The sequence below is a fragment of the Pyrgilauda ruficollis genome, unplaced genomic scaffold (genome assembly GCF_017590135.1).
Source record: "Pyrgilauda ruficollis isolate IOZ18807 unplaced genomic scaffold, ASM1759013v1 scaffold91, whole genome shotgun sequence".
Lineage (NCBI taxonomy): Eukaryota > Metazoa > Chordata > Aves > Passeriformes > Passeridae > Pyrgilauda > Pyrgilauda ruficollis.
In genome coordinates, this window is record NW_024531155.1 from 1,586,368 (window position 1) to 1,612,317 (window position 25,950).

A 25,950-nucleotide genomic window follows, 5' to 3' on the forward strand; every position below is an offset into this window, starting at 1 on the left:
TAATTGCCATGTTATTCATTGGTTTTGATTACTTCTAAATTCAGCCTTTCGTTTTAACAAATGTAGTTTCAGAAGATCATGGACTTTAACATTTTTTAAACCGCTAAATGTTCGAAAAGGATTTGTACATATAACAAAATTAAAGTAGGGATTATCTAGCACTGTGTGTGGGATACAGCTATAATCTATACAGAGCATGGAAAAGAAACTGGCATTCTCAATTGCACTGCACACATCTCAGTAATAACAGGGTATGAGGCATACAATTTCATGGAACACCCACAATGAAAATTATTCTTTCCAAACAGAGAATTGTTTTGGAATAAGTTAGGTTAATTGGCACCATGGGATTCCTCTCAAGGAAACACAGAACATGAAAATCTACACATGTGCATGTAAAATGATAAAGTATTATCTTCTTTTCCCTCTCAGCTCCTCAAATCTGAGACAAGCTACCCAAAATCAACAGAAACTATTATGTTTTGTTGATTCAAATTTCCTCAGAATAAACTGGCAATTCTTCATCTGGTCAGCTTACAACCTGAGAGCCATGGCACTGTTCCACAATGGCTAGCTCAAGTATGGTTATCTAGTGCAGTCTCTCACACAAAAATAGAGGTCTCTATGAGCTTTTGGCACATGCTTTTTAGATGGTAAGAAACTTTATTTTCAACAAAGCTATATGGTGCTAAGGTACAACTTCTTTCAAAGGCCTGTTGTGTCCCTATTAGGATTAGAACCAAAGTCTGCAAATGGTTAATGAGAAATCCAGGCCATTTCACTGTCATTATACAATCTTTGGTTAAAATGCAGTATTTTACAGTTTCTGAACACAAAGTATATGAAGTCCTCACAATAGCAACGTTGCCCTCTCAAAAATGACAAAGAACTTATCACTGATTGAGAAAAAAAATCTTCCTTTTCATGAAGAAGGCTAAATTCTCATGTAGACTGTTGTGTCTGTTTTGTTACTGTTTAAGGTCACTATAACCAATGGTATTCTACATGGTTTATCTTTACAATGTCCTGATTTTTTCACATTTGGCCATTTGCACATTTTAACCATTATTTCTTTCAGAGTTTTCTGCTCCAATTATGTCAAGACATTTAAAAGCAATTAATTGTGGTGCCTAGTGGGCAGGTCACAGGTGAGGTGTGGCCTCAAAAATTATGTCTGCTGTGCCACAGGCTGCTGCTCTTCTGACCTCAGATGAGTGAGAAACTCCCATGTCCTGTGACCTGACATCACTTCACCTGCAAGACCTGTGCTGAAAAATAGTCTTCATCACTTCCCTCTGCAGTCTCCAGGAGAAATCTGAGGTCTGTCATTTTTGCAACAACACAGGCAATGTAGTGTTTCAGTTTCACACCAAAGACATGCTGGAGTCCCCCTTTTCCTACAGTGAAAGAGGAGTTCCAGGACACCCAAAAATACCCCAAATGTATCACTGTTGTATGTTAATAATTTCATTCACCTTGCCACCCTGTCTGTGCCTATGCACATGTCTTACATGGATTTACTATTCCATTACCCTCAGAAGTACAGGAACAGGACAGCAAATAGAGATTGCACTCAACACTGGTGCAATTAATTGCAGAATGGAATGAAAATGAAATCTTGATTTGTTCATCATAGAATATATGTCATACTTATGTTTTGTGCCTCAACATTGTTATTGTAGTGGACTATCCCCATTCTTCATATAGAGATGAGAGCTTGGTCTGGTAGGACAATGAGGATTTACTTTCCAGAGTTTTCAGTCTGTTTCTGAATAACTGTGAAGAATTGCAGGCCCATTGGGTTGAAGAAGGGAGAAATTCAGATAGGACCTCTCAGCTGTCCTTCCAGTGCAGCCTGGAGAGAAATACAACCTTCCACTCCTCCCCTTTCTCTCCCTACATCAAAATAATCCCTTTCAGGACTAACTGGTCAGGAATTTAGTAGCCACTGTAAGTTTGGCATTCAAGGGAGCAGAGAGCAAATAACCTTTGTGAAGAGAGCAAAATAGTGCTTAGTGAAGGAGAGCACAGCTTGTTGTGACATCAGGGCAAAAGTTCAAGAAAGGTTCATTGATTTCAGCCTCATCTATGTAAGTGTTCAGAGGAAAATAAATTGAAATTGCTGGACTTGGATGGAAGGATTAGCAGGAATTATGTGAATCGTGGGTATTCTGTCAGTAACATAAATCCTGTGGATATCAATGTGCAGTCTGTGTGTTAACTTAGATCTGTCTGTGCATCAGCAAGATGCAAGAACAAATGTACACATCCAGTCAAGAGGAATATGTGAGAAGTTTTATCAGTGACAGAACTGAGCAATTCAGCAAATAACACAATCTAATTTCCACACTAAGTTTTAAATAGATTTTATCCCTGGCTTACTCTAGTTTTCTGTAGCCACTCCTCACTGCAAAGACAGCACAACCTCTTGTAATCTTCTTGGAGCAGGCTTTTCCAGTGCTGGAGGTAGTGGCAATTAAAAAAAAATAATTATTTGATTATATGTTGAATGACCTGAATAAAACATATTCATGTGATTAAATATTACAGAATCATGGAATCATTAACTTTGGCAAAGACCTCTATGGTCATTAAGTGCAACCATTAACCCAGCACCACCATGTTCACCACTAAACCACATCCCTAGCGCCACATCCACCTGCCTGCTGAACACCTCCAGGGGTGAAGATTCCACCACTGCCCTGGGCAGTCTGCTCCAATATCTTGACACAAACATGAAGGCACAGTAGATGTTCCACTACTAATCATGCATTCCAGCAGAAAGATGCCTGTGGTGACCAGATGCTCATTTGATCTTGAGAAACTCTGGAATAATTGGCTCAGAGCAGCACAGTTAACATGTTTAATGCCTGACAGTCTACCCTCATACTCTTATACTGGACATATTAATTGCTGTGTTCCACAGCAGTCTTCATGGCATCACAGAAAATTCCTGCCTGAATCACTGGATCACTCATTAACAAGATTCTGCAAACTGAAAGCACTTGTGCTCTGATTAAAAACTACCAAAACACAGTAAGAGATATATTTAACTTTTAACTCATCTAAAGGCTATTACTGGGAAATTTGCTGAGCATACACTTAAAATAATTGTCAGATATTTCAATGGAGTTTTTTTTCCCTGCAAAGAGAACTGACTGTTAAAATATTTGTAAGGAATTAAGCAGGAATATAGCATTTTAAAAACTTTGGGAATTAAAACCTCACATAAAGTAGTCTTACTTATTATTAGTTTAAAAGCAAGATGAACTAAGAAGGTGACTATGGCTTAATATTTAGGGGAAGTTTCTGCTTAAGTGTTTCTGACAAGGAAAACCATAGCCTTAGATCAGAAGAAGGTGACAGAGGTCGACTTTAACTCAATGGTGATGTCTGATACCACTTAACTGAGATTTTCTGTCCCTTTTCCCTTCCCTCCCCTGCCATGACCTTTCCTTCCTCAGAGACTTTGCCTTTTATCATGGTATTCCCATGAGATGCATGAGAAATATTTTATTACTATCTAAAAAAAAATTATAAATAACTGAATCTCTACACATGTGCAAGTGGTAATTGCACAGTGGCAAATTTAAGGACACCCATTTTGCAGGGATTTCTGCTCTCAGCACTGTGTGAGGCAAAGTGCAGCCGAGTGCAGCCATTCTTGCTGGCTGCACAATTTATGACCTTGTAGCCAGCAGATACACACCAGAGCTGCACCAGAGCTTAGTCACAATCACAAAAAAAAGAAAACAAAACAAAAAGAAAAAAAAAAAAAAAAAAAAAAAAAAAAAAAGAAGCAATAAACTGAAAATAACCTAAGGATCAGAGATGACAAGCAAATGAACATGAAGCCCTGCTGCAATTCTGTACCTAAAAAGCTCATTCTGTTACTGGATTTATAAGTAGAAAACGACTTTCTAACTACAGGCACTTGATTTTACCATTGGCAGCAGTAAACTTGGCTACTTTGTACAGTTCTGAGGTCCTTATTTTTAAAAGGATTTGGGGAAGCTGAATGATTATAGGGAAGGACCACAAAAATGATTTAAGGATGAACAGTTGCAGCCCTAGAGCTACTTAGCTTTTCAGAAAGTATCCTGAAAGGTGATTATAGCATTTAATTCCCAAGAGAAGTGGTAAGTTCCTAATTTTTTTGTAGTTGCCAAACCGTACCTTGATGCCTTCCCTTCTGAACAATATATTTTAGACCAATACAGGTTTTTGGGCTCAGGAGAGAAGAAAGTAAGTGAAAATTGATGTAATAGGTTGTGCTACATTTTATGGTGATTGCTGCTAACCTAAAGGTTCCCAAATCTTAAGAAATAATACAGTTTATAAGATAAAATACAATCACAGGAGTATGAAAAGTTGGAGAACTGCTACAGCATTGACTATTTTTTTGTAAGTTAGATACAATTTTGAGTACCAGGTGACTGGACTGATCTTGTAACAACAGCATATTCAGCATTGTTACATCTCAGGAAATCATTAAATCCAAGTGTTTGGAATTTTTTAACACTTTTTTTTTTTCCCTGCTGAGAGCATAATGAGATAAAATTGTATTTGCATGATACTTTTGGAGCCTTTAATTTTTTTGCCTAAATTTTGACAAGAGATTCAGACACATCAGGTCTAAACTTTCTAGATAATTGATTAAGGTCTCCTTAAATGCCACTTAAAGTGTTACCATTATTAGTTCAATAGCTTCTCATTTCAATTTTCTGCCTCTTTTCTACTTGGCAATAGTTTAAAACAGAAAGAAAATAAAAGCAGTGAAAATCAGACAAAGAAAAAATGAGTTCTAATATTTTCATTAAAAATTTGTCTTTGCTACATAACTTTGAAGGAAGAACTGTAAAATGTTGCTCTGCAACTAACAGCTCTCTTCACCACAACACAATGGAGCAGTAAATCACCAAAACAGAGAAAGCAGACTTTTAGTTTGGGTGTAATATGAGGGTTTTTTGGTAAAAGGTTCATTCTTTTCTTCTGTATACACTCAGGATAGTTCACAATATTAATGGGTACATTAATATATTACAGGATGGAATCAGTATTTTCTCCACTACACTGGGCTAGATATTCCTAAATAGTTGAGGCAGGTATGGTCTAGATTTGAGTTACAGGTCCATGTCTCACTCATGTCCTTGCTCAACTTTGAGGCAAGACCAAGGTACATGGGTTTTTCTTGTCACCACATTCATGAAGAGGGGAGGACGTGACAGGAGTGGGTTGGCCAAGTGTCCACACACTACAATACTTATGTAGCCAGGGTGACATAAAATGCATTGGAGAAGGCCACAGATGTTGAATTAGCAAATCGTTGATTAATAACCATTAATGGCTTCCAACAACTAAGTTAAAAAATAGAAGATCAAAAAAGCATTCCTGCTAACTGTGCTGTCAAAGAGTTTTAGAAATCGGGAGACGTGCAAAGAAAAATTGGTTCTTAAGCTTTTTTAAAAATTTTTTTAAATCTTCAGGAATCCTGCATCTAATGTTCTCTTGAGTAGGGCCACCAAGAAGCATAAGTCACTATCATCCATTCATGGAATATATCTCTGTTATGAAATGCTTCTCCACACTTGTGCTAATTCCTTCTGAGATACTGGCAGCAGATAAAATTATTGCTGCTCCTTTTTAATTTGAACTCCTTCAAATTAAATCATGTAATTGTCAGTAATTGTACTGCAGCAACAATTTTCAAGCAGAGAACCTCAGTGACTTCAATGAACATTAAAAGCTAATGGACCAATAAAACTTAGGCAAAGAGTTGTACCACTCTTCTCACTTACTTTCTATTTATATCTACAGACCTTCCCAGGAGTGATGGACAAGAAGCAAGCCCATACAATCCTACTGATGTGCTCAGGGCAGCAGAGCCCATGAAGAAGCCCTACAAAGTTGCTTAGAGCAATGTTACGGGTTTCAAATGAATTTCATCAACACAGGGACCAGGGACCATTAGAGAAACAAAAAGGCATCTTTTTAGGAGGGAAACATGACTCATTGTTATACAATGCAATCGCCTCTCTTCCTCTGTTTTTGTATATTGTCTTTCTCCTTATCTGACTGCCAGTGCTGTAGTGAGTGAAATATGTTAGTGAGATCAAAACTAATCTCCAGGATTATTTTTATGAAGGAAATATATCACTTCAGTTTCTTAGTTATATCAGCCTCAGGATAGTTTTAAGTTGATTCTTTGGAACAGATTTGCTACTTTGTGACAATGTAATGATTTTATCACTGCTAAATTTCCTCTTGACATTAAAAAAAGAAGACAAAATCAACCACCACTGTATTATTCCATCTACTGGTATTATAAACATCTTAATAGGATAGCTGTCCAAAATTCTTTTCAGAGGCATCAGTTTATATTACCTTTGATTCAACCACAGCTGCATTATTGGCATGGTCATTATCATTATTCTGATTATTTACTGAGTACAATATATGTCTCTAAAATCTGAAAAAGTATTTTTGCTGTTTTGACTGTCACTGGAGTTAAGTATTTGTTTGTATTTCAGGTAGAAAAAGAAAATAGCAGATGAGGCTGTTTTCAGACACTTGAGTGTAAGAGAGAAAATTTTTACACTTCTTTTAGGGAAAAAAAAATTGTTTGCTTTTTCTTGCTATTATTGCTCCGAGGCTGGAAAACAGATGAGTGGTTTTTGTTTTCTTCAAAGTGTGTACATCCAAATTCTGGCACTATACATGGTTCCTAAGTGAGCACAGAGGACACATTCCATGATGTTTGCACTGTGCCAGTGGATGCGGTGTTTTACACAGCGGTTTGTTGAGGTTTTTTGTAACTGCTGACTGTTCTGCACTGCCTGCTGGAAAATCATCTGTCCACAGAGTACTACTGATTTCTACTATTGAAGTGTGTAACAGGTAAGTAAAACCAAGTACTCTACCAAGTAGTGACAGTGCTGCCATTGCCACAGTGATCTCCCATCCTTATGGGTAAGGGACCATGGACCATGATTACTGGAACTAGACTGCAGAGGATAAATGTAAAAATGTTTAAGAACCCTTGTTTTGAAACTATCATTTAGGTTATATGGGGTTTGGGGTTTTTGATTTATTTATTATTTTATGTAATGTACTCATTCCACAAATTCTTTACTCTTTCTGTTTAAGAGCTGGAGTCCTGCTCCTAGGCACATTCCCTTTCTCCTTCCCTGCAAAGTACATAAAGCCTCCATTCTTGCCAGCCTCCATTAAATACTGCAACACAATTATCCTCAGTCACTGGACTGTTATCTCAGGGAATTGAATTAGACTTTCTAGCTTAGAAACATCAAATTATTTACACAAAATGTTATAGTTGAAACAGATCCAGTGTAGATCATTACATGATGACTTTTTAAAAAGATCAGGTCACGGATTTAAAACAGAACTGAAAGTTGTATCTGATCCTGAGGGTACCTGTTGGGAGTCATATCAAGCAGGTTAGTGCCTGTTCAGAAGCACGGAAAATCAGTTTTCCATTTAGCCTTGTCTTCAAGTTGCAGCTGTAAAAGTTTCCTCAAGAAAGGTTTCTCTGGGACCAATAACAGTTCTGGGGAAATTTCACTGTCAGTTTTCCACGAGTACAAGTGATCAGAACTTTTGGTTAAGAAATATGAAACAGCCTTAGATGGCTGTCCAAAAACACCCCTGATTAGTCCATTCTGTTTGGATATCTTGAACATAATGGTTATCTTCAGGGGCAGAAAGGGAAGCATTCAGCAAAATACATAATCATATAAAGTAGGTTTTTTTTTTTCCTGAAAAAGGTGCAATATGTTTCATCACTCTATTTTTCAATACACACTAAAAACCTCTGAGATTTTCACTCAGAAAAGTCTATCCTAATTGGCCTCTTGCCCTTACAGCTGAAACAAAATTATCAGTTAACATGTGCTATTCATTTCAAATAGATCTAGTTTGTCACAATTATAATTTAAGATCCCTCTGTCAAGAGTGTGTCAATATAACTTTCATCCTTGAAGGTTTTTTGATACATAGTCCTGACTGTTCTAGGCATAACCTGATTACAACTTAAAACTTCTTTATATATCTGAATTTTACTTGCATTATCACTCTGAATTGTGACAAGAAATCAACATGGAACAACACTTGACAGCATTCCAGAGGTAAAATATCTTCCAACAGACTTAAGAGTTTGGTACTTACCCCATAACTAGATGTAACTTCTCACCTCCACCTTCCAACATATTCCCACCAGTGCCCATTCCCCACTCACTGCCCCAACCACAAAAGTGTTCCCAGTGGACAGGAAGGAAGCTGTTCAACCCACCAACCCTCATGTCTGAATTTAGAGAGTCAGTCACTTTTACGTGCCACTCCAACCCACACAGTTTTAAAGCAGCCTCCCACCCAGGGAAGCTTGTGCTACATTTGGGATTGAGCCAAGAGGGAATGAGCACTCCTGCTCCTCTCCAGGGCATCACTGAGCATTCCCAGGCCCCCTCCTGTGTCCAGCTCCCTGGGCATCACAGAGCATCTGGAGGGCAGGGGAGGCCCTAAGCCAAACTTGCTCCCCCTGGCACCACAGCAAAACTCATCTGAATTCAATGGGATGGAAATGAGCCCAAAGGATGAAAATACAAAGATAGTGCCATGGAATGCTGGTGCTGAATAGTTTCATTTTGAATTTAAAGTGAGGAAAAAATGAAGGGAAGAAAATAGTTTGATAAGAGTTACAACACGCTGTTTTCCCCTCCCACTATGAGTTTTCACTTCTTTGCCAGAAAGAACTGTGGTGTCTCTCGTCGTTACTCTTTTTTGTTATTTAAATTTAATTAATAACTAAAAAATATTCTTCCCATTTCTCCCATATACATGCTAAAATATAAAAAGGTAGAGGTAAGTATAAAATCCAACCTTTATTCCACTTTGAACAAGCTTGTGTATATCCAAAAAAGGTTCCTTGAGTATGTCTCCTTCGGGAGTGAAAATCTTCACGTATCCTTCTTTCTCAAGGATAAAGAGGCGATGGGATCCATCCCCACAATGTACTGCTCCGACAGGCTGCCTTAGTCCACTCACAACCTCCTGAATACAGAAGCAGTTGTGCTTGTGTTTTCTAAAGAAATTTAAAGAAATAGTGAGACATTTATTCTTTTTCGTAACCATGACACAACAGTGTCCCTAAAAGATAAAATTGTTGTTGTGCAATGATATTAAAAACAGGTTTATAATAAAACATTTTTAATATATTAATGTGTACAAATTATTCCCTTGAATGTATGCAAGCACATAATACAAAAAATCAGCTTTAACTTCACTTGAGGAAAATTTGGTCTGCATACAAAAAAGAGAACATTAAATAAACTTAGATCCAAAATGTAGAGCAATGGGAGGGGAAAAAAGTTGGCAAAAGAAGAGAATAACTTAGAAATACAGAATTTTGACTATAAAATAAACACAGTAAATTTCATCACTTGGATAAAATTTGAATTCTAATATCCAATTTAAAATAATGACTTATGATGGAATAATCTAATTTAATTATTTTCAGAAAAAAAACCCCACAAATGAAATAAACTGAAGATCACAACATAAACATTTTAGTAATAAACTTATTGTAGGTTTTTAGTAATATTAAATTTAGGTACAGATTACTTCCCAGAACAATGAATGATCCACGGGCTGGACAATAACCAAGATCCACAGGGTGGATCAGAGCAGGATTCTAACACCTTTTCAGCAAGGCAAATATCAAATGGTACTGAAGTGCTGAAGCTGGTGTAACTTTCTCTTTTGACGTACTCTAGCAGCAGCAAAAGAAATTCACATCTGGAAAACACAGCTGCTCAGAATAAGCACACACGGAGCTGTTTCACTGTGAAAACCACAGGCTTTGCTAGGGTTTTTTTTTCAGATTAAACAGCATTTATCTTTATGAACCTGCTGATCTCTTCCTCTTTGTCGTATTCTTCCATGTGGTCCAGGGAGTTAGAAGCTGGCCCTCGCACTTGTTTTCTTGGAAAATCTGGAAAGCACACACCACCATCTTTTCTTGCATAGTAATAGCAAAACTCATCAGCTGTAGTTTGGAGGAAACCTTAAAAATGCAAAAGAGCATACAAATATTTAGTGTGTTGTCATGTCTGCAGTTTTTTGTCATCATACTCGTCTTTAAATAGATTATAGTGGAAAAAGACATTTTAAACAAAGGGCTATCTGCAAAAAGAGAGTCTGCTCTGAGTAAACACAAATGTATAAACACAAACTGAGCATTGCCTTTCACAGTTTATTCATCTGTATTTGTATTAAACCTCATTTTCAATGTGCTTAAGTTTCATTCAAAATGACACAATCGTTCACTCACTAAAAAATTAAGAGACAAAGTTCAGAGTTGAGGCTGTGACGCACTTCCCCCTAATTTTAACCCTATCAATCAAGTGTAGTATCTGCTGTAAAATAGCCTGAGCAGCTTCTGTTTAACTTTTTTAAAATAACTGATTAGTTCTAGTCAAAATCTCAGTGAAGACTCTGATAAAAGACATGCAGTAAAAGTTTTGTGGAATGGTGCCAGCAATGGACATTGGTTGGAGAGGTGAGAAGTGGGAAGTAGTGCTGAAAACTGTACCACGTTGACATCCAGCTGGCCTCTGGTTGACTCCCAGCATTAAAGTAGCTGAGCAGTGTCCCTTGGTGAAGTCTACTTCCTCAGCCCCATCCCCTGAAAAGGGGATATGTCTCATGCTGCAATGGATGAAAGGTGGTCCTTAGGTTTTAGGTGAAAATGGGAAGGACTTTGAAGACCCAAAGAAACACAAAGTTGATATAATGGGGAGCCTTTGAAGAAAAACCCTGCCACTATTGCTATTACTTTCTTGCATTATGTTTAAGGACATTAAAAAAAAATCTATTTTTGTTCACAAACCTATTTCTAGTCATTTCAATCTAGGTTTTAATCAGGAGTATTAAATTTAAGAGGACAGAGTCTGGCTAGTTACAGACGTACCAGAACATTGTCGAGATGATATGTCTTAAGTTACCTTTGTTCCTGTTTGCATTACTGGCAACTGTCTTAGGATGTACTATAGTCCAGGACATAACTCATAGGATACACAGAATTAGCACTTAATTGGAATTAGAGGCCTAATTTATGCACGGCTTTACCACTTGTGAATAATGCAGTAATCCATAGATCTTTGCCATAAAACTTCTGGCTTACAACATACAATAAGAACTGATCAGGGACAGCTGTGTTTCGTTGGAAAATGCCAATTTCTTACAAGCAAAGCTTTTTCAGAAACATTATCAGTTTTGACAAAATGTTACTTAACATGATGTTTCTGGTCCAAGCTCAAACTTCTGGTCTAAATGAAAAAGACAGAACCAGACAGCAAACCTTGTATCACTATACTCCAATGTCTTGTAATTAGGGTGTTTCATTAGGAAGAGGAATATTCAGGTCAATGCCCCTCATCTGTCAGGCAAGAGTTTGACCCTAAGTCTCCCATTTCCCAAGTAAATGTCCTAACAACGACTTTATTAGCTATCCTGGGGTGGTCTCTCTGTGGCTTTCTTCATGGAAAATTTCGAAAGAGTTCAATTTCTTCCTTATGTGGAATAGGAAAATTTTTTGGATCCCAGAATTCTTGTGGAGTGAAAAGCCTTTCCCACCCAACTATACTTCTTTTCATATATATCTTCCTTTAAAAATATTGGAAAAAATGACAGGACAAAGCCTGCCTTTGATTTCTATAAAATAATATCTGGAAACACATGGTAGTGTGTTGTGGTGTAAAAGTTTAATTACCATGATTTGGAGCTTCAGTAAATTTCATCTCTGAAGAGCTGCTTTTAATTTATAGTAGTTATTTAGAGAAAATGGGAGATGTAATTTCAAGTGGAACAACTGAAGAGGAACTCTGATATAATCATAGAGTAGTATTCCAAGGCTTGTAAATACAATGCCAAAATCAAAGGTAATCTAAAATCTTACTGTTGAATTATTTGACTTAAGAATATAGGGGTATGTCTTTAATAATTTATTTCTCTAGGCACAGTGGGTCATTTGAAAAAATGCAATAGCAGATTAGAGGTGTATGATTACTAAGAATTTCTAGAATTTTCCAAGTATACAATTTACTAATCACTAAAGATGAACTTCTCTTGGCTTGAGTGTTATCTTTAGTCAGGGAAACCCAGAGCAGGTTGTGATCATGTTGTTCACTCATGTCCATTTCAAATAACAATCAGATGCAAACTCACTTGAGCAGCGCAATGCCTTTTCTTGTATGTAAGACTAATCCCTTTGCCTCATGAAATATTTTATCATGCACTAAAGTGCATGCTGCACTGCAGTTGCCTTTTGCTGTTTAGTAAACCCTTCAGCAGATTCTGGAAAGGATAAGGCTTATGGAGCATTTTCATTAGAAATGCTTGTAAAAAAGTGGAGCTAGAATTAAACTATGAAAAATGTTGCATTACTGGAAGGAATGTGACCTCTGTAAATACAGTTTCACCTGTGCATTAAGGGCGGAATTTTGCTATTTTGTTCTATAAAAAACAGTAATTTAGGAAAAATGTCTTATATATGCTCCATTTAACATACTAACAGCTTCACTGAGGACATTTAGAGAAACATTTGCTTCTGCACTCCTATCTGCTTGTAGCCATTTATTATCTTCTTTCTCATGCTTAGATTGTAAGGTCTTTAGTGTACAGTTTGCCATTTTGTTCAGAGTTTGTACAGTGTCCAGAAGAATGGTCCCTGACAAGTGCCCCTAAGCACTAGAATTGTTTGGAGAAAAAGAAAAAAAAAAAGTAATAGGGACTGCAACCCTTGGTCCTGTGTGAATTTCTGTACTAACTAATTTATTTTAAAAAACTCATACTTATTATTACAAACTTCCTACCAGCTGTGTATTCGTTGACAGAGCGGTGCCTGTGTTAACAAAGAAAATTGAAATCACAAAGGATGATTAAACATCATGTTTAAGTGTCAGATTTTGCACAGGCTTGCATTTCTATGCTAAACTTTCTGTCTTGCAAACAAGAATCCAACGACAGGCTTTTCAGTTAAGGCAGCTACAGTGAAGGCTTTCTGTGTTCGCCTTTATAAAACACTGTGGGAATAAATTGCAAGATTAAAAGCCTTTTCAAAGGAAAACTGCTCCCAGCTGATCCCCACCTCCTCTCTCCACTTGTTTTGCAGCCAGTTGTTCCTCACACTGTATCTCCCTTCCTGTCCTATCTTCACCAAATTTCACTTTGCAGGATTCCCTGATTTCCCATTCCCTTTCCTTTTCTCTTTGACACACAACTCCAGTGCCATGGTAGCACATGTCTCAGTCTTTGCAGCAAGTCAAAGACTTGGCATTGCATGCAGGATTGAGTGTCATCCGCTCATCTGAGTAAACCTGCAGAGCCTTTGAGGGCATCTGGATATCAGGCTCACCTGCTTTATTTTTGCTGTGACCTTGAGCACAGAGTTCAACATTGTGTCAAAGCAGCCTTTACCTTTTGGGGATTTCTTTTCTGATTTGTATCTTTGACTGCTAAATGTGAATTTGTTCACAAAAACCCCACATTCTCCTCTCTTCTCAACAGCCAGTAAAAACCAAACCAAAGACCAAATGATTTCAGACAGATTGTTTTAAAATGTACTAAGTCCACTGGTAGCTAACATAATTTCCAGCTGGTTTTCAAATGACTGGTGACCCTCTTCTGCTCAGACACTGCAGGTTCCTGCACACAGGCAGGGCCAGGGTTGATCCCCTTCATGCTCTTGTTACCAGCAGCAAATTTACCATCCACTACTATTTTTCTGAAGGTTGACTATGTTGACTGTGACTATTAATCAGTCATTTTAGAACTTCTGGAAGTGCTCAGTGAGTTGTAGAATGTCTTAGAATTCCAGTGTTTTGGGCTAGAATTCCAACATTTTGGAACACCCTGTTTGGTGCTTGAAAAATCCTATCAGACATCTGTTCTGGTAATGTCTGGATTCAGATCTGGGCCTGGATCTGATTTCACCCACAATCATCTGGAACCCATTTCTTCAAATGAAAATAATAGAGGTCAGATAGCTCAAAATCTCTCCCATGTCCTTGGATGGCACCATGGCTGTGGCACAGGTTTGTTCCTTAGAATATGCCACTTCCAATGGCATGGATCAAGTTTCTGATTATGTCTAAAGGCAGAATCAGCTGTGGCTTTCTTTATTAGCTATATTAGTAATAAATATTAGACAGTCTTCCCTTACGGAAAGGGAAAACTTAAAATTCATATTGACTGAAGACACTTCATTAAATCACTTAACTCCAGTGTCTCCATCAATAATCCCTTAAACCGAGGCTTGTAGTAAAGATTATATGAGAAATAATCAGAACAGTTATCTGGAATGAAGCAGAGAAGCTCTAATCTCAAAGTCTTTGTGAAACATTACACCCTCCTGCTCATCCACACAATCCTAACAGCTTCTGATATAATTCTGCTTGAATAAAGAATAAGGGCCACCTTTTCTCTCAATATTTCTTAAGAAGTCAGTAGAAGTTCTGATAAAGTCATAACTGGTGGGCAAACTGCTGTCTTCAAAAGAGTTAACGAAGGATCTGCTAGAGTTTTCATCTTTGCAGGAGACAAAACATAAATGAATTTTTGAAGCTAAGTCATGAAAAAAACTGATGCATAATTTCCCAGCCTTCTTGGTTAAGATGTACTGCTAACATTTCAGTCCCAGAAAAGATGCTTGCTGTCTTAAAATGTTAATAATATTTCTCATTTGCACAGGGATAAAATTATTTTTGTAGTCAGCAATTTCCTTAATCTCTGTTGTATTGGTGTTCAGAAACAATTAGCACTCCCTAATGGAGGAAGAGTAATTATTCGACACTTTAACAAATGCACAGTGAATCATTGCCAGAGACCTTGGGTTTGGGGGCCTGCTAATTTTCAACTCTTTGTAAAATCCTCCAGGCTAAGCTGAAAACATAGCTTCCACATTTTCTACTTTTTTTCTTTCTTTTGCAATAAATATTATTACAGATATACAAGTCTCACAAGGAAAACAGAACCCCCAAATAAGTAATTTTAATTACTTATGTTTAAGAATGTACAAGATTATAGAACTGCATTAAAATCCTATAGGCCATCTTCTTAAAAAGAGGGACCTGAATCTTAATGAATACATTTGGGAAATGCTAGAATAGATATCCACGACCATGAGTACCAGTCAACTCACCAAATTAATCCTGTTGGTGGATGAAAGCAAGCAACAAGTTTTTGTTAGTACAACCTATTTTCAGGAAAAGTATTTAAAACAATTATTAGCATCTGATTGATGTAGGAAAAATCCTATTTTAACTGATGCTGAAGTATGTAAGTTCTTTTCCTGCAAAGCACAGTGCTCTGCCCAGTGCTAAAGTTATGCTTTCATCTGGTTATCTTTCAAGGCAACCTGGGTGGTCACAAAAAGCACTTGACATCTTGATGCACTTCAGCAGTTTTACATATACACAAAACTTTGTAGAAAAATAAATTTGTCATTCGTCACCACATATGTTGATCTGAGGAGCGAGGTTCCTGTGGCTGTAGCTCCTGTGCTGCTCAGCCCTTTCTCATTCTCCCTCCCTCCCTCCACCTCCTCCTTCTTTCCTTCTTTTCCCTCTCACTTTTTTCAATTAAATAAATTGTTTCCTCATAAACACAGAATGTCACAAAACAACTCTGAGGGTCTCGTTTTGCAGAATATGAAAATCATTTGTGCTAGCTACAAACTCATGTCAAAAATGTCTTTGTGCTGACTTCTTATATGAGCCAAACATTTAGAATATCTAATCTGTTATCGCTGTTCAGCAGGCAGTCTTGGCAAATATGATCTATTCTGCTTTGCTTTGGGGAATGTGATAAAGAGCAAGAAACAGCTGGTTTAAGAAAGCCTTAGAAACATCTCTTAGTTTATAAAGACAATAATAATATTTTCATATTTGAATGGGTTGAGATACATGTTAAAGCACAGTAAAGGGAAAAAGTAAGTCAATTCAAAATGTTTTCTCAAGTCAATAAAAGAACATTGCAAAAAAATCCCTGCACTCTTGGGGTTTCAGAGAAAACAAGTACACACTGTGAACATGCAATTAAAAAACCGTCCTCCAAATCCCATCTACTTAAACTATCCCCTTTACTCAAATATGTTTATATTATATTACAAAGCTGTGTTCATACATTAAAAGTGACTATTCACAAATTCATTTTTCATCTCATTAACAAGTCCTTTTTTCCAGTCTGTGTTGCTAGTTTAAAGAAAAAAAAAAAAAAAGAAATCTTAACCTATTTAATTATTTTCTCCTGTGTGGCATTGTTTATAAGTAGTGTTTGGACAGGGAAAAAAGCATAGTTTAAAAATGACAGTCTTAACCATATAAATAATTTACTATTGGGAATACCAAAGATGTTATTTAACATAATAGTGTCTTAAGACAGTGTTTCTAAAAGAGCCATCCTCTGCGGTTATTTTGTTGATATAGTTACAAGTGATAGCACACATTTGGTGACTGCCTCAGACAACACAGGGCAAACTCCGCTTTTGGCTATGTCCAGCTAACTCCACTGAATACAGTGAGGAAGTGTTAGGTAAGTTAAGAATTTGCTTGTTAACAGCACGCTGGAAGTGATTCAAAGATCACAGAAGTCTATCAAATGGGGCCCTTTGATTTCAATGGGTTTTAAACCCTGTGGAAAAAACATCAGTTTCTAGGGTAACAAAACCAGAAAAAACACTTTACTCATCAGCTTTTAGAGGCTACAGCAAAAAGCCATTTCTTGCATTTTAAAGCAATCTATCATTTAGAATAGCCTTCTGGATGGCCAGCTGCTTGTTTGCATTATTAGAATGAATGCAATAATATTTCAGCAAAGGTAAGAGTTTCACGTGCCTTTGACAACAATCTAACCATGTGTGTTTCAGGGTGAGTTTAACAGGAGGGTGGCAAGAAAGCCCTCAAAGTATTTATCTCCCCACACAAGATGTGCTGTGAAGACATTCTGTCCCTGCTTGAGCAAATTCCCCTGGATGTCAGTGGGGATTTTTCCTGTTTAAAAGCTGGATCTATAACTGCTCAGGCAATATCAACATATCAGGACATCCTTTAGCCCCATACTTTGTTATGAGTTTTACCTGGTATGTGGCCTCTGCAGGTGTAATAGAATTCTTTACAATAGTCTTTGCACAGGTAGGGAAGCATTAGCTCTTTTTCAGCAGTTTCCCCTTTCTCAGGTGAGTGGAATAGGTTCTGAGCGTGAGGTGAGCAGTGTGCACACTTGATTTCCTCCAGTAGCTTCGCACATTCTGTGTTGTTGGTAACAGAAAGGACCTGCAAGCCACAAACCAGAGACAAGTAAACCTGTGACCTCTGTCCCCATCCTCCACAAAGACAGATTGCATGGCCTAACGCCACAAATAATGCTAATGGAACCAATACAGTTACTATGAACACATCGAGTTTCATGCAAAAGCTATTACTAGGAAATGAGCAATATGCCATTGGTACAGTGTGAATTTAATTTCTCTGATTTCTTATAGAGGGTTCTCACAAAATCTTCCATAAGTATAGATTTCCTATCTGAGCTTGCTTCTCAGATAAGAATAACCATACTCAAGTTATTTTAAGCACCCGTGCCCGCCATCACATAGACAAACTCTGAACTAGAGGAATCATTTATATAAGAGGGACTTAGACCATCAGGCCCACCCACTTCTCTGAAATACCTAAAATCCTAACTTGTAAGGTGGCCTACTCAAGTGTTTAGAGACTAAAAATTAAAATTCTCGCATCACAACACATCAGGAAAACCATGTATTTGTAAAATAGGTGTATCTGAACAACACAAAGCCTGGCTGCGGAAATGACTACTGTGGAATTCAGCAGGTGCCATGGATTTTTCATGCTTTAAATGCTGCTCTGCCTTTTGCTCTCTCTAAGGCACACTATTTGGAGGTGGGAAACCCTGTATGTTTTCAGACATATTTTTCTATTTTAAGTGCAAAAGTAGAATTTGCAATGTCTTGTTTGTGTCAATGTGGAAACTGTAACTTTGTCCTGAAAAAACCATATATTATGGATGTACAGCACTTAAAGAGGCACGAAACCACAAATGATGATGTGTTTAAGTAAACACAGGAGCCTAAGTAGTCATCAAATAATGAAAAATAATGGAAAACAGCATAGTTGTCTTTATTAGCTTTTGAATGCATGTACTTTATTAATGTATTGTTAACTACATGGATTGTTTTTTGGTCATTCATCCCAATAGTGGGCAGTGGGAAATGTGTTCTCTCCGTTGAGAGGGTCTGAATCTGACCAGTGCAAAACCAAAGCTCAGGTTCTTTCTACTATTTATATAACACAGTTACAAACAGAGACTGTAAGACACTTATGTTAAAAAATATTGATGTTGTAAATACATGTATTGTATGAAATTTGTAAATATTTGCAAATCACACGTTTGAAAATATTGCTAGTTTTTCTATAGTTTGTATCTCTGGACTCATTTACGGAAGGACTTTCCAATGTCATTCCCTTGCCATGTAACATTATAGGGAATTATCTAAGTTGCTTTTGATAAATCAGTTATTTAGTGCAGGAACACTCTGAATATGCTTCAGTTTGCTGTCTCATAGGTCAGCTCTCTTCTAGGATACTGTACTTTGATAACACAGGTCTGAACTCAGCTTTTTATTTACAGGGCATAATTACATAGACCTCAAATGCTTGAGAGAAATGCACTTTCAATTGTTTAAAACAGGTATGTATTCAAAATATTGCACAATATATGGCCCATACATTTAAACAGCATCCTATTTATAACAACCTTAATTTAGAAGGCAATCTCTATCCAGGAAAATTTAGTCTTACCATACATATATTGTCAAAAGACCATCTGAAATGTGCACTAAAGTTTAGTGTTGGAAGTTGGACCACTGATTAGAAGAACGCCATTTGGCTTCTACCCTTATTGTGGATGTGCTGCCATTGGCTTCAAAAAGAATTCCTCCAGGTTTGCCAGGATCACTAAATGCATTAAATGTTCTGTTCTTCAGACTATCTGCTGTCAAACTATCCTCAGCTTCATAGCACCTGCAGGTGAGTAATGTGATTAACATCTGCCTCATATAGTTTATTATCTCACTTCAAACCTTTCTTGAGAATATAATTATCCCACATATTTTGTAAAGGGTTCGTCTTTTTTTTTTTTTTTTTTTTTTTTTTTTTAAGTTTTAAGACAGCAATCAATCAGACAGAAATGACCCATGCATGTTGCATGTATAGCAAAAGGTTTGCCTTAATCCTGAATTCTTTTGGGAATTTCTTCCATGGCCACAGGTTCTTCTCTCCTGAAAAAATTTAGATTCCTTTTGCCCATTTGGGCCATAGCAGTAGAATTCTTACCCTTAGTCTTCTTTCTTGAGTTTCAGATGTTGTTCTAGATATGGTAAATCTTGACAACAAGAAGTAAAAATATAATGATAACTGCTATAAACTATAACCAAAATATATAACAACTAAAACTTTCCACTTGAATACTGCTGAGGATTGCACCCCAGGTAGCAGAGAAGACAACTGACATGCTTGCAGCAATCCATGCTGCTGAGACAATGTTCTGCACTAGCTGAACTTCCCTAAGGGATGCTATGATTGTGATACAGGGAAGGAAGGGCCTGTACAATCCAATCAGGTCATTGGCTGCCAAACAGGACAAAGTCTGAGGCCATCAGGGGTTGAGCAAAACCACTATACATAAATACTACTTTTTAAGATCATTATCATGTCACTTGTCTTTGGACAAGTGGATGAAATGACCCATTTTGGTGCTTCCATCAAAGGGCTGTGAGTACAGACCCTTCAAAGTACTTGCCTACATGCAGTAGTACCACCTGGTTTGCAGAAGTCTCTGAAGTTTTCATCAGGGAGTTCATCTCAGACTTTCTTGTGGTAACAGTGTGATGGTGTGTTTAGAAGTACAAGTAAACACAAGGTATTACTAGGTAAATATTCAGTGTGTTTATTGAATTAACTCCACAGAGATGCAGACAGAAAACTGTACTTCTACTGGAAGACTCCAGAACACATTGTGAACAGGGGGGGAAAAATAAATTACAGGATGGCAAAGCTAATTTACTGTTTCTTGTGGAAAACGTAATTGACGTTGCCTGGTGATACAGGCTTGCCAACATTTCAGTCCTCAAAGTTAAGACAAAAGGATCCTAATCCCCCTGAGCAGCTGCTATCCAGGAATTAACCACAGGAATTCACCCCCTCATGTCATTTCTGGAATGAATCTTGGTCATATAATAGCTAATCAGAAGATTAAGGAATGAGAGTCAATCAATTATCTGAAAATCAAGTACAATGTTACTTAACTTTTAGAATGCTCAAGCAAAATAGGGTGGTAACATTTGCTCTGTGTGAGGTCTGATGTGTAACTCTGTATTGGCTTGGAGATAGGACAAGTCTCTATTCTGAATTTCAGTAAATCAATAATGTATTTATCCTGGAGTATACTAAACCAGTTCTAAGCAGATTCTGAAATACTTATTTAAATGAAGCTTTTTCTGTTGGATGTCTACTTTGAAAATGATCTCAAAGTTGACAATGGCTTTGGACTTTTGAAGAAATGTAAACTAATTTCCTGCTTCAATTTTTAAAGTCGTATGTGAAACCATCAAACTGCAGTGGTTTAAACTAACTGCTCTCTGGAAAATATGTAAAACTTCCAAACATTTATTGCAACATGCCTAATAATGATTATGCCTGCTGCTGACTAATTTACAACATCTGTAAGATCACCCTTTAATCTCTAGCCACATGAAAGTAGAACGGGTAGACTAAAGGTAAGATAAATCCTGGAATGCACAGGAAAGCACAGCATACTAAATTGGTTTATCAACAGAAGGAAGAGTGCAAAGAAGAAGGAACAGAAGATGACACAAGAGACAGAAATTCTTTACCACTAATATTGTCATCTGTTTTCTGTAAGCCGTCATATCTAGTTAGAGAAAGGCAGTAGAATTTTGATGCTAACACAAGGAAGAAACCAGTGAAATAAGTCATTGCATTAAGCCATATTTGATATACAATCATTTATGTCTAAAAATCATGTGCTGACGAGATTGTTCAGCTGTTGAGTTGAACATATGCCTCTTCTGTATTATAGTGCTGGATTATGTCATTAAAGAGTTCAGTTTCAATTTTAGGGTAATATTTAAATAGATCATTGTACTAAGGCAGCTGTTAAAGGGACCCCAAGATGAGTTATTTGTTTAGTTGGATGTGTTCAACAATAGCCTTTGTTCATGAAAGAGCCAGAGCAAACAAATGATTGTAAAAGGGCACACTTGAAAACAATTACTTTTCACCCATTCCTTGACAGCCTTGGCTGTGAAACCATCCAAGGTAGAGAGGACTTCTTTGCCTGTCAGGCTGTAGGCAAACTTTTAGAAAAATTGATATCACAATGTTTGGCTGGGATGTAGCAGCCCTTCATAAACACGGGGATATTGGCAGAAAAATAAAAGAGTTAAATGTCAACAACAGGATGCAAATATTTTACTTGAGCCAGTGCAGTGTTGTATCTGCTCTTTACGGTAGCTCCGTTATTGTTCCCAAAACTGTAGGTGGTGTTTTCATTTATAAGCACAGATCAATAATTTGGTCAAAAATTCTCATAGACCCATCATCTTATTAGAATGTCTACTAAGCATGGTCAATTAATTTTTTTTTTTTTTTTAAAAGATGGCAGTGCTCAGATTTCTGTTAATGGCATGGCCTCTCCATCATGTAGGTAGTGGATGGAGTTTAAAAAAGCTGGTTTGGGAACTGTAGTAGAACAAAGTTTAAAATAACGTGCTTTTAGAAAAGTTACATTCAAATGTATACCATAATACTTTGCCAAGTCTTCTACAGAATGACCACCTCATTCTGTCAACTATAAATTACGTATATGTTGACATGTTTTTTAATAATATATCTTTATTGCATATGATAAAGCAGACTTGTGAGTTTCATTAAAATTAATCTTCAGTGAAAAAAGTCTGATTTTACAACCCTGTACAACATTCCTTTAAAAATGTAATTTATATTAAAAAAAAACCCCAAAATTAAATGGGTTCAGCAGCTCAGGAATAGGTACTGTGGTCACTTCCTCACATTTACATCAAGTTTTTAGTACCATCAGTAAGAAAAAAACCACACTGAAAAGGAATTAAAAGATATTTTAAAGTAATAGTAAGAAGAGAATAAACACTTCAACTGCCTGGGGATGGAAAACTAACCAAAGTTGAACTTCCAGTTTATTGCATTCAACCAATTACCACAAGGGTCTCCAAGCACTGAATAATCTCAGTAGTATATATGCCACGGAGACACTGCAAACAGGGTGAATTAAGGACATATTTTCCAGTCCTTATTATTTTTTTCTTTTTATTTTTCTGGGGTTTTTTTCCCCCAGCTAGATAGTTCAGGTTATCTGTGTGTGGTTATAGTTTAATTCAATCATCACACAGGAGCCTAATGACACTGTCTCTAGACAACATGAAGAAATATATCTGCCTTGAATCTCAAACTGCTGCTGCATATGGTATGAATAAAGAGAGATCTGCAGCTGAAAACCTGCAGTAAGACAGTTCTCAATCATCTGGGAATAGAGGGGGTAGGACAAATGCTCCCTCAAAAGGCATGAACATTTGGACAGAGCTGGGGACTGAAGGAGAATGATGTTCTCCAGTTTCACCCATTAGTGAACCAACTAACAAACACAATGGTGTTGTTGTTATTCTTTTGCCATAAGCAACAGGACTCTGTGTGTGGGCAGCAGTTTAGTGGGGAGGAGGATAAGTCGACCCCTTTTTGTCCTATTGATTTTTTCCTATTTGCATGACTTGAGCAAATTAAATGATGCAATATGGCTTTTTGTTACAAAACAAAGTGAGAGATACCACCCAGACACATATGTTGATTCGTAGAAGCTGTTTACATGAGAATGGAGTGAAATCTACCGTGAACTGAGCATAAAAATTCGATTCAGACTGGGTATTTTTTTTTATTATGCTTGGGCCAGCAAGACTGAAACACAAGTTTTCCAAGAGTCTCTCAGACCTTGACAACTAGAGAGTTGTAACTGAGGAATTCTTAATTAAACCTAAAGGAGGATGAAATGTTTAAAAAAACCCAAAAAAAAAACAAAACCAGAAACAATTTAAAAAAAAAAAAGGAAAGAAAAGGAAAAGTAATAATATTTTTTAAAGGCACCTGATTGTTTATTTCATGTGCTGTGATTCTTAATGACATTATTCCGCAACTTCCCTCCCCGTACATACCCCCGGATGCAGCACTGGCCAGCACAGCACAGCTTATCAAACACAGTCCTGCCTGGTTAGGTACCCACGCGTTTGAAAATCTAAGCAACAGGCTGATAAGCAGAATTTAACTTGCTAAAGGATGCAGAGAACTTGACAATTTTAAAAAATCGGTGAGCAGAGGAGGTGCTTCCCTTCACATGACCGCAGCTTGAAATTGGGCAGAGAGGCTGCCAGGTAACGTGGAAAGGCAGAGAATCTCACGGCACCTGGTGAGACACCGGCCCTGGGCGAGAGCCGGGAGTCCGGGCTCCACCGCGGACACTTCGGGGGGCTTTCGGCGCTGACACTCTGAACCGTGAGTAGCACACGGGCCCCGAGGCGGCCGGAGATCACGGAATGTTGGCACACCGGCATCAAGCCACCATCCAAGCCCCCTCCCGAAGTAAGCATGTGGAGCAAACTGGACACGATTTTTCACGCCAGGAAAACCCCAACCCGGATGGCACCGCCGGGCGAAAGCACAGCCCGGCCCCTCCGCTGCCGCGGCCTCTGCCGGGCGCCCGCCCGGCTCCTCCGCCCTTCCCCGCAGCCGCGCCCGGGCAGCGGCGATACCTGCGGGCGGCCCGGCCTCGCTGCACGGGGACGGGACCGGCGCCGGGGCCGCCGCCGGAAACTCGGGCGCTGCGGACAGAAAAGTAACTCGGCTGCAGAGCCGGCGGTAGGGCCGGCACAGCGCTCCCCCCGCGGGCTGCCCGTGTCCCCTCCGGGCGCGGAGCTGAGCCGGCTGCCCGCGCCTCCCGAGGCAGCGTCAGACCCACACCCGGGTCCCGCTCCCGCCGCGCCCTCGCCCCCCGGGCGGGAGCGGCCGCCCCCCGCCGCGGCATCGCCCCCTCCACCCGCGTCGGAGCGCGGCAGGTTCGCGGCCGGTGCGTGGCTCGGCGCAAAATAATAAAAGAAGCCCAGAACACCAAAAACCTCCCGCAAAGCCCGGCGCAGCCCCAGGTGGTGCTTACCTTGGCTTCGGCGTGCGGCAGACCCTGCGCCTCGGAGCGGGAGCAGCAGGACAGACGGGGGTAGAGGCCGCGGCACATCGCCTCCCCGCCGCCCGGCGCCTCCGGGGACAGCACCCGCCGGTCCCGCTTCTTCAGCCGCCGCGGCGGGGTCCCGTTGAGGCACCTTCTCCTCCGGGCGCCGCTCTCCCCAAACTTGGCATCCCCCTCGAAGAAGCACAGAACCACGGCCACCAGCAGCAGCTTAAACGGCAGCATCTTGAGCATCATGCCTGAGGGAGCGTGTGAATGCACCCAAACCGGGGGTGGGGGGGGTGGGTGGGGGGAGAAGGAAGGAGGGGAATCCCACTGACTTTTCTTTGCACTTCAGATCAGGAAACCACCTCCCTCCCCCAGAAGGGGAAAGTCTGGAGGAGAATAATAACAGCAGCGGTTAAAGAGCCGACCAGCTCCGGTCGGAGGAACAGCACCTCGGCCACCCCCGCTTCTTCCAAAAAGGTGGACCGAAGAGGCAGGAACGGGGGGGACCGAGCCCCCGAGCCCCGGCGGGAGGATGCTCGAAGCCGGCGAAGTTGTGCGAGCGGCACAGGTTTTAGCAGCTGGCGCTGCCGCGCCGAAGAGCCGAGGCTCGGGGCGGGCCGGGCAGCGGGCGGCAGCAGCAGCCCTCCACTTGTCGTCCCATAGGAAGGGTGTCCCCGCGGCGGGACTGTGGCGGCGGCCGGGCCGGGCGATGCCCCCTCCGCTGCTGCTGCTGCTGCTGCCGGCGGCGGCGGCTGCGGCTCGTCCGGGCTCTCATGTTTCGCTCCCTCTTTTCTTCTTCTTTTTAAGCGGCGCGCGGGGAGGTGCTGCCACCGCGCGCCCTGCACGTCACCCGGCGGCATCCACCGGCCGCGCGTGCCGCCCGTGGGGGCCCGCCGGGAGCGGGAGCGGCGCGGGGGCCGCGCTCGGCTGGAGGGAGCGGCGGCGGGCCCCGCCCCGAGGAGATCCCCCGCCAGGGGGTCCGGCTGCCCCCTTCCCCCCGAGGCAGCTGGAGCCGAGCCTCCCGGAGGGCCAGCGCAGAGAGGGAGGGAGGGAGAGAGGGAGGGAGAGGGGGCGGGCTGCTTCCCCCTCCCCTCTCTCGGCGGGAACCGGTGGGGTCGCGGCGGTGCCCGGCGGAAGGCGAGCTCTGTAGGTGGGTCCTGTGCCCCCGACGGCCGAGGCGCCCGAGGCAGGGCTCCCTCGGGGTCGGCTCGCCCACAGCTCGTCCCCAGCGCCACGGAAGGTTCCAGAGGCGCGGGGCGGGCGTCGACGGCGGGAGCTGCCCTCAGCTCCCGGTGGCGTTTTGCAGCGGGGCTTCACCGCCATGGCTGCCTCGAAGGTGCCGCGAGCTGGCAGACCCTTGATGCGCGGGCACGATGGCCGAGGAACAGCCTGCTGGGACGGCCGTCTCTAAAGCTGTGAGGGAGCATGGGGAGGTGAGCGTGGGCCCGGTGTGCCGAGAACGGGAGAGCTGGGTGAAGAGCAGGAAGATCCAAGTACCTGGCGCCTGCTGGCAAGAAAGCGCCTGTGAGAGGCCAGGACTCAATTTCTGAGTTAATTTCAATGTCAATTTCAATTGCTTAGCAATCCAGA

General features: G+C 40.2%; 1 protein-coding gene across 1 annotated transcript in view; it reads right to left on the minus strand.

The window, feature by feature from the left end:
- LOC121365227 (hedgehog interacting protein) overlaps window positions 1-24,609 on the minus strand; it is a 68,153-nt gene extending 43,544 nt beyond the window's left edge. The window contains exons 1-4 of the mRNA XM_041489233.1: window positions 24,343-24,609; window positions 17,150-17,345; window positions 9,922-10,078; window positions 8,896-9,097 (exon numbers count right to left, since the gene is read on the minus strand). Coding sequence (XP_041345167.1) covers window positions 8,896-9,097; window positions 9,922-10,078; window positions 17,150-17,345; window positions 24,343-24,609 — 822 coding nt within the window. The remainder of the gene's footprint in view (window positions 1-8,895; window positions 9,098-9,921; window positions 10,079-17,149; window positions 17,346-24,342) is intronic.
- Between the last annotated feature and the right edge of the window lie 1,341 nt (window positions 24,610-25,950).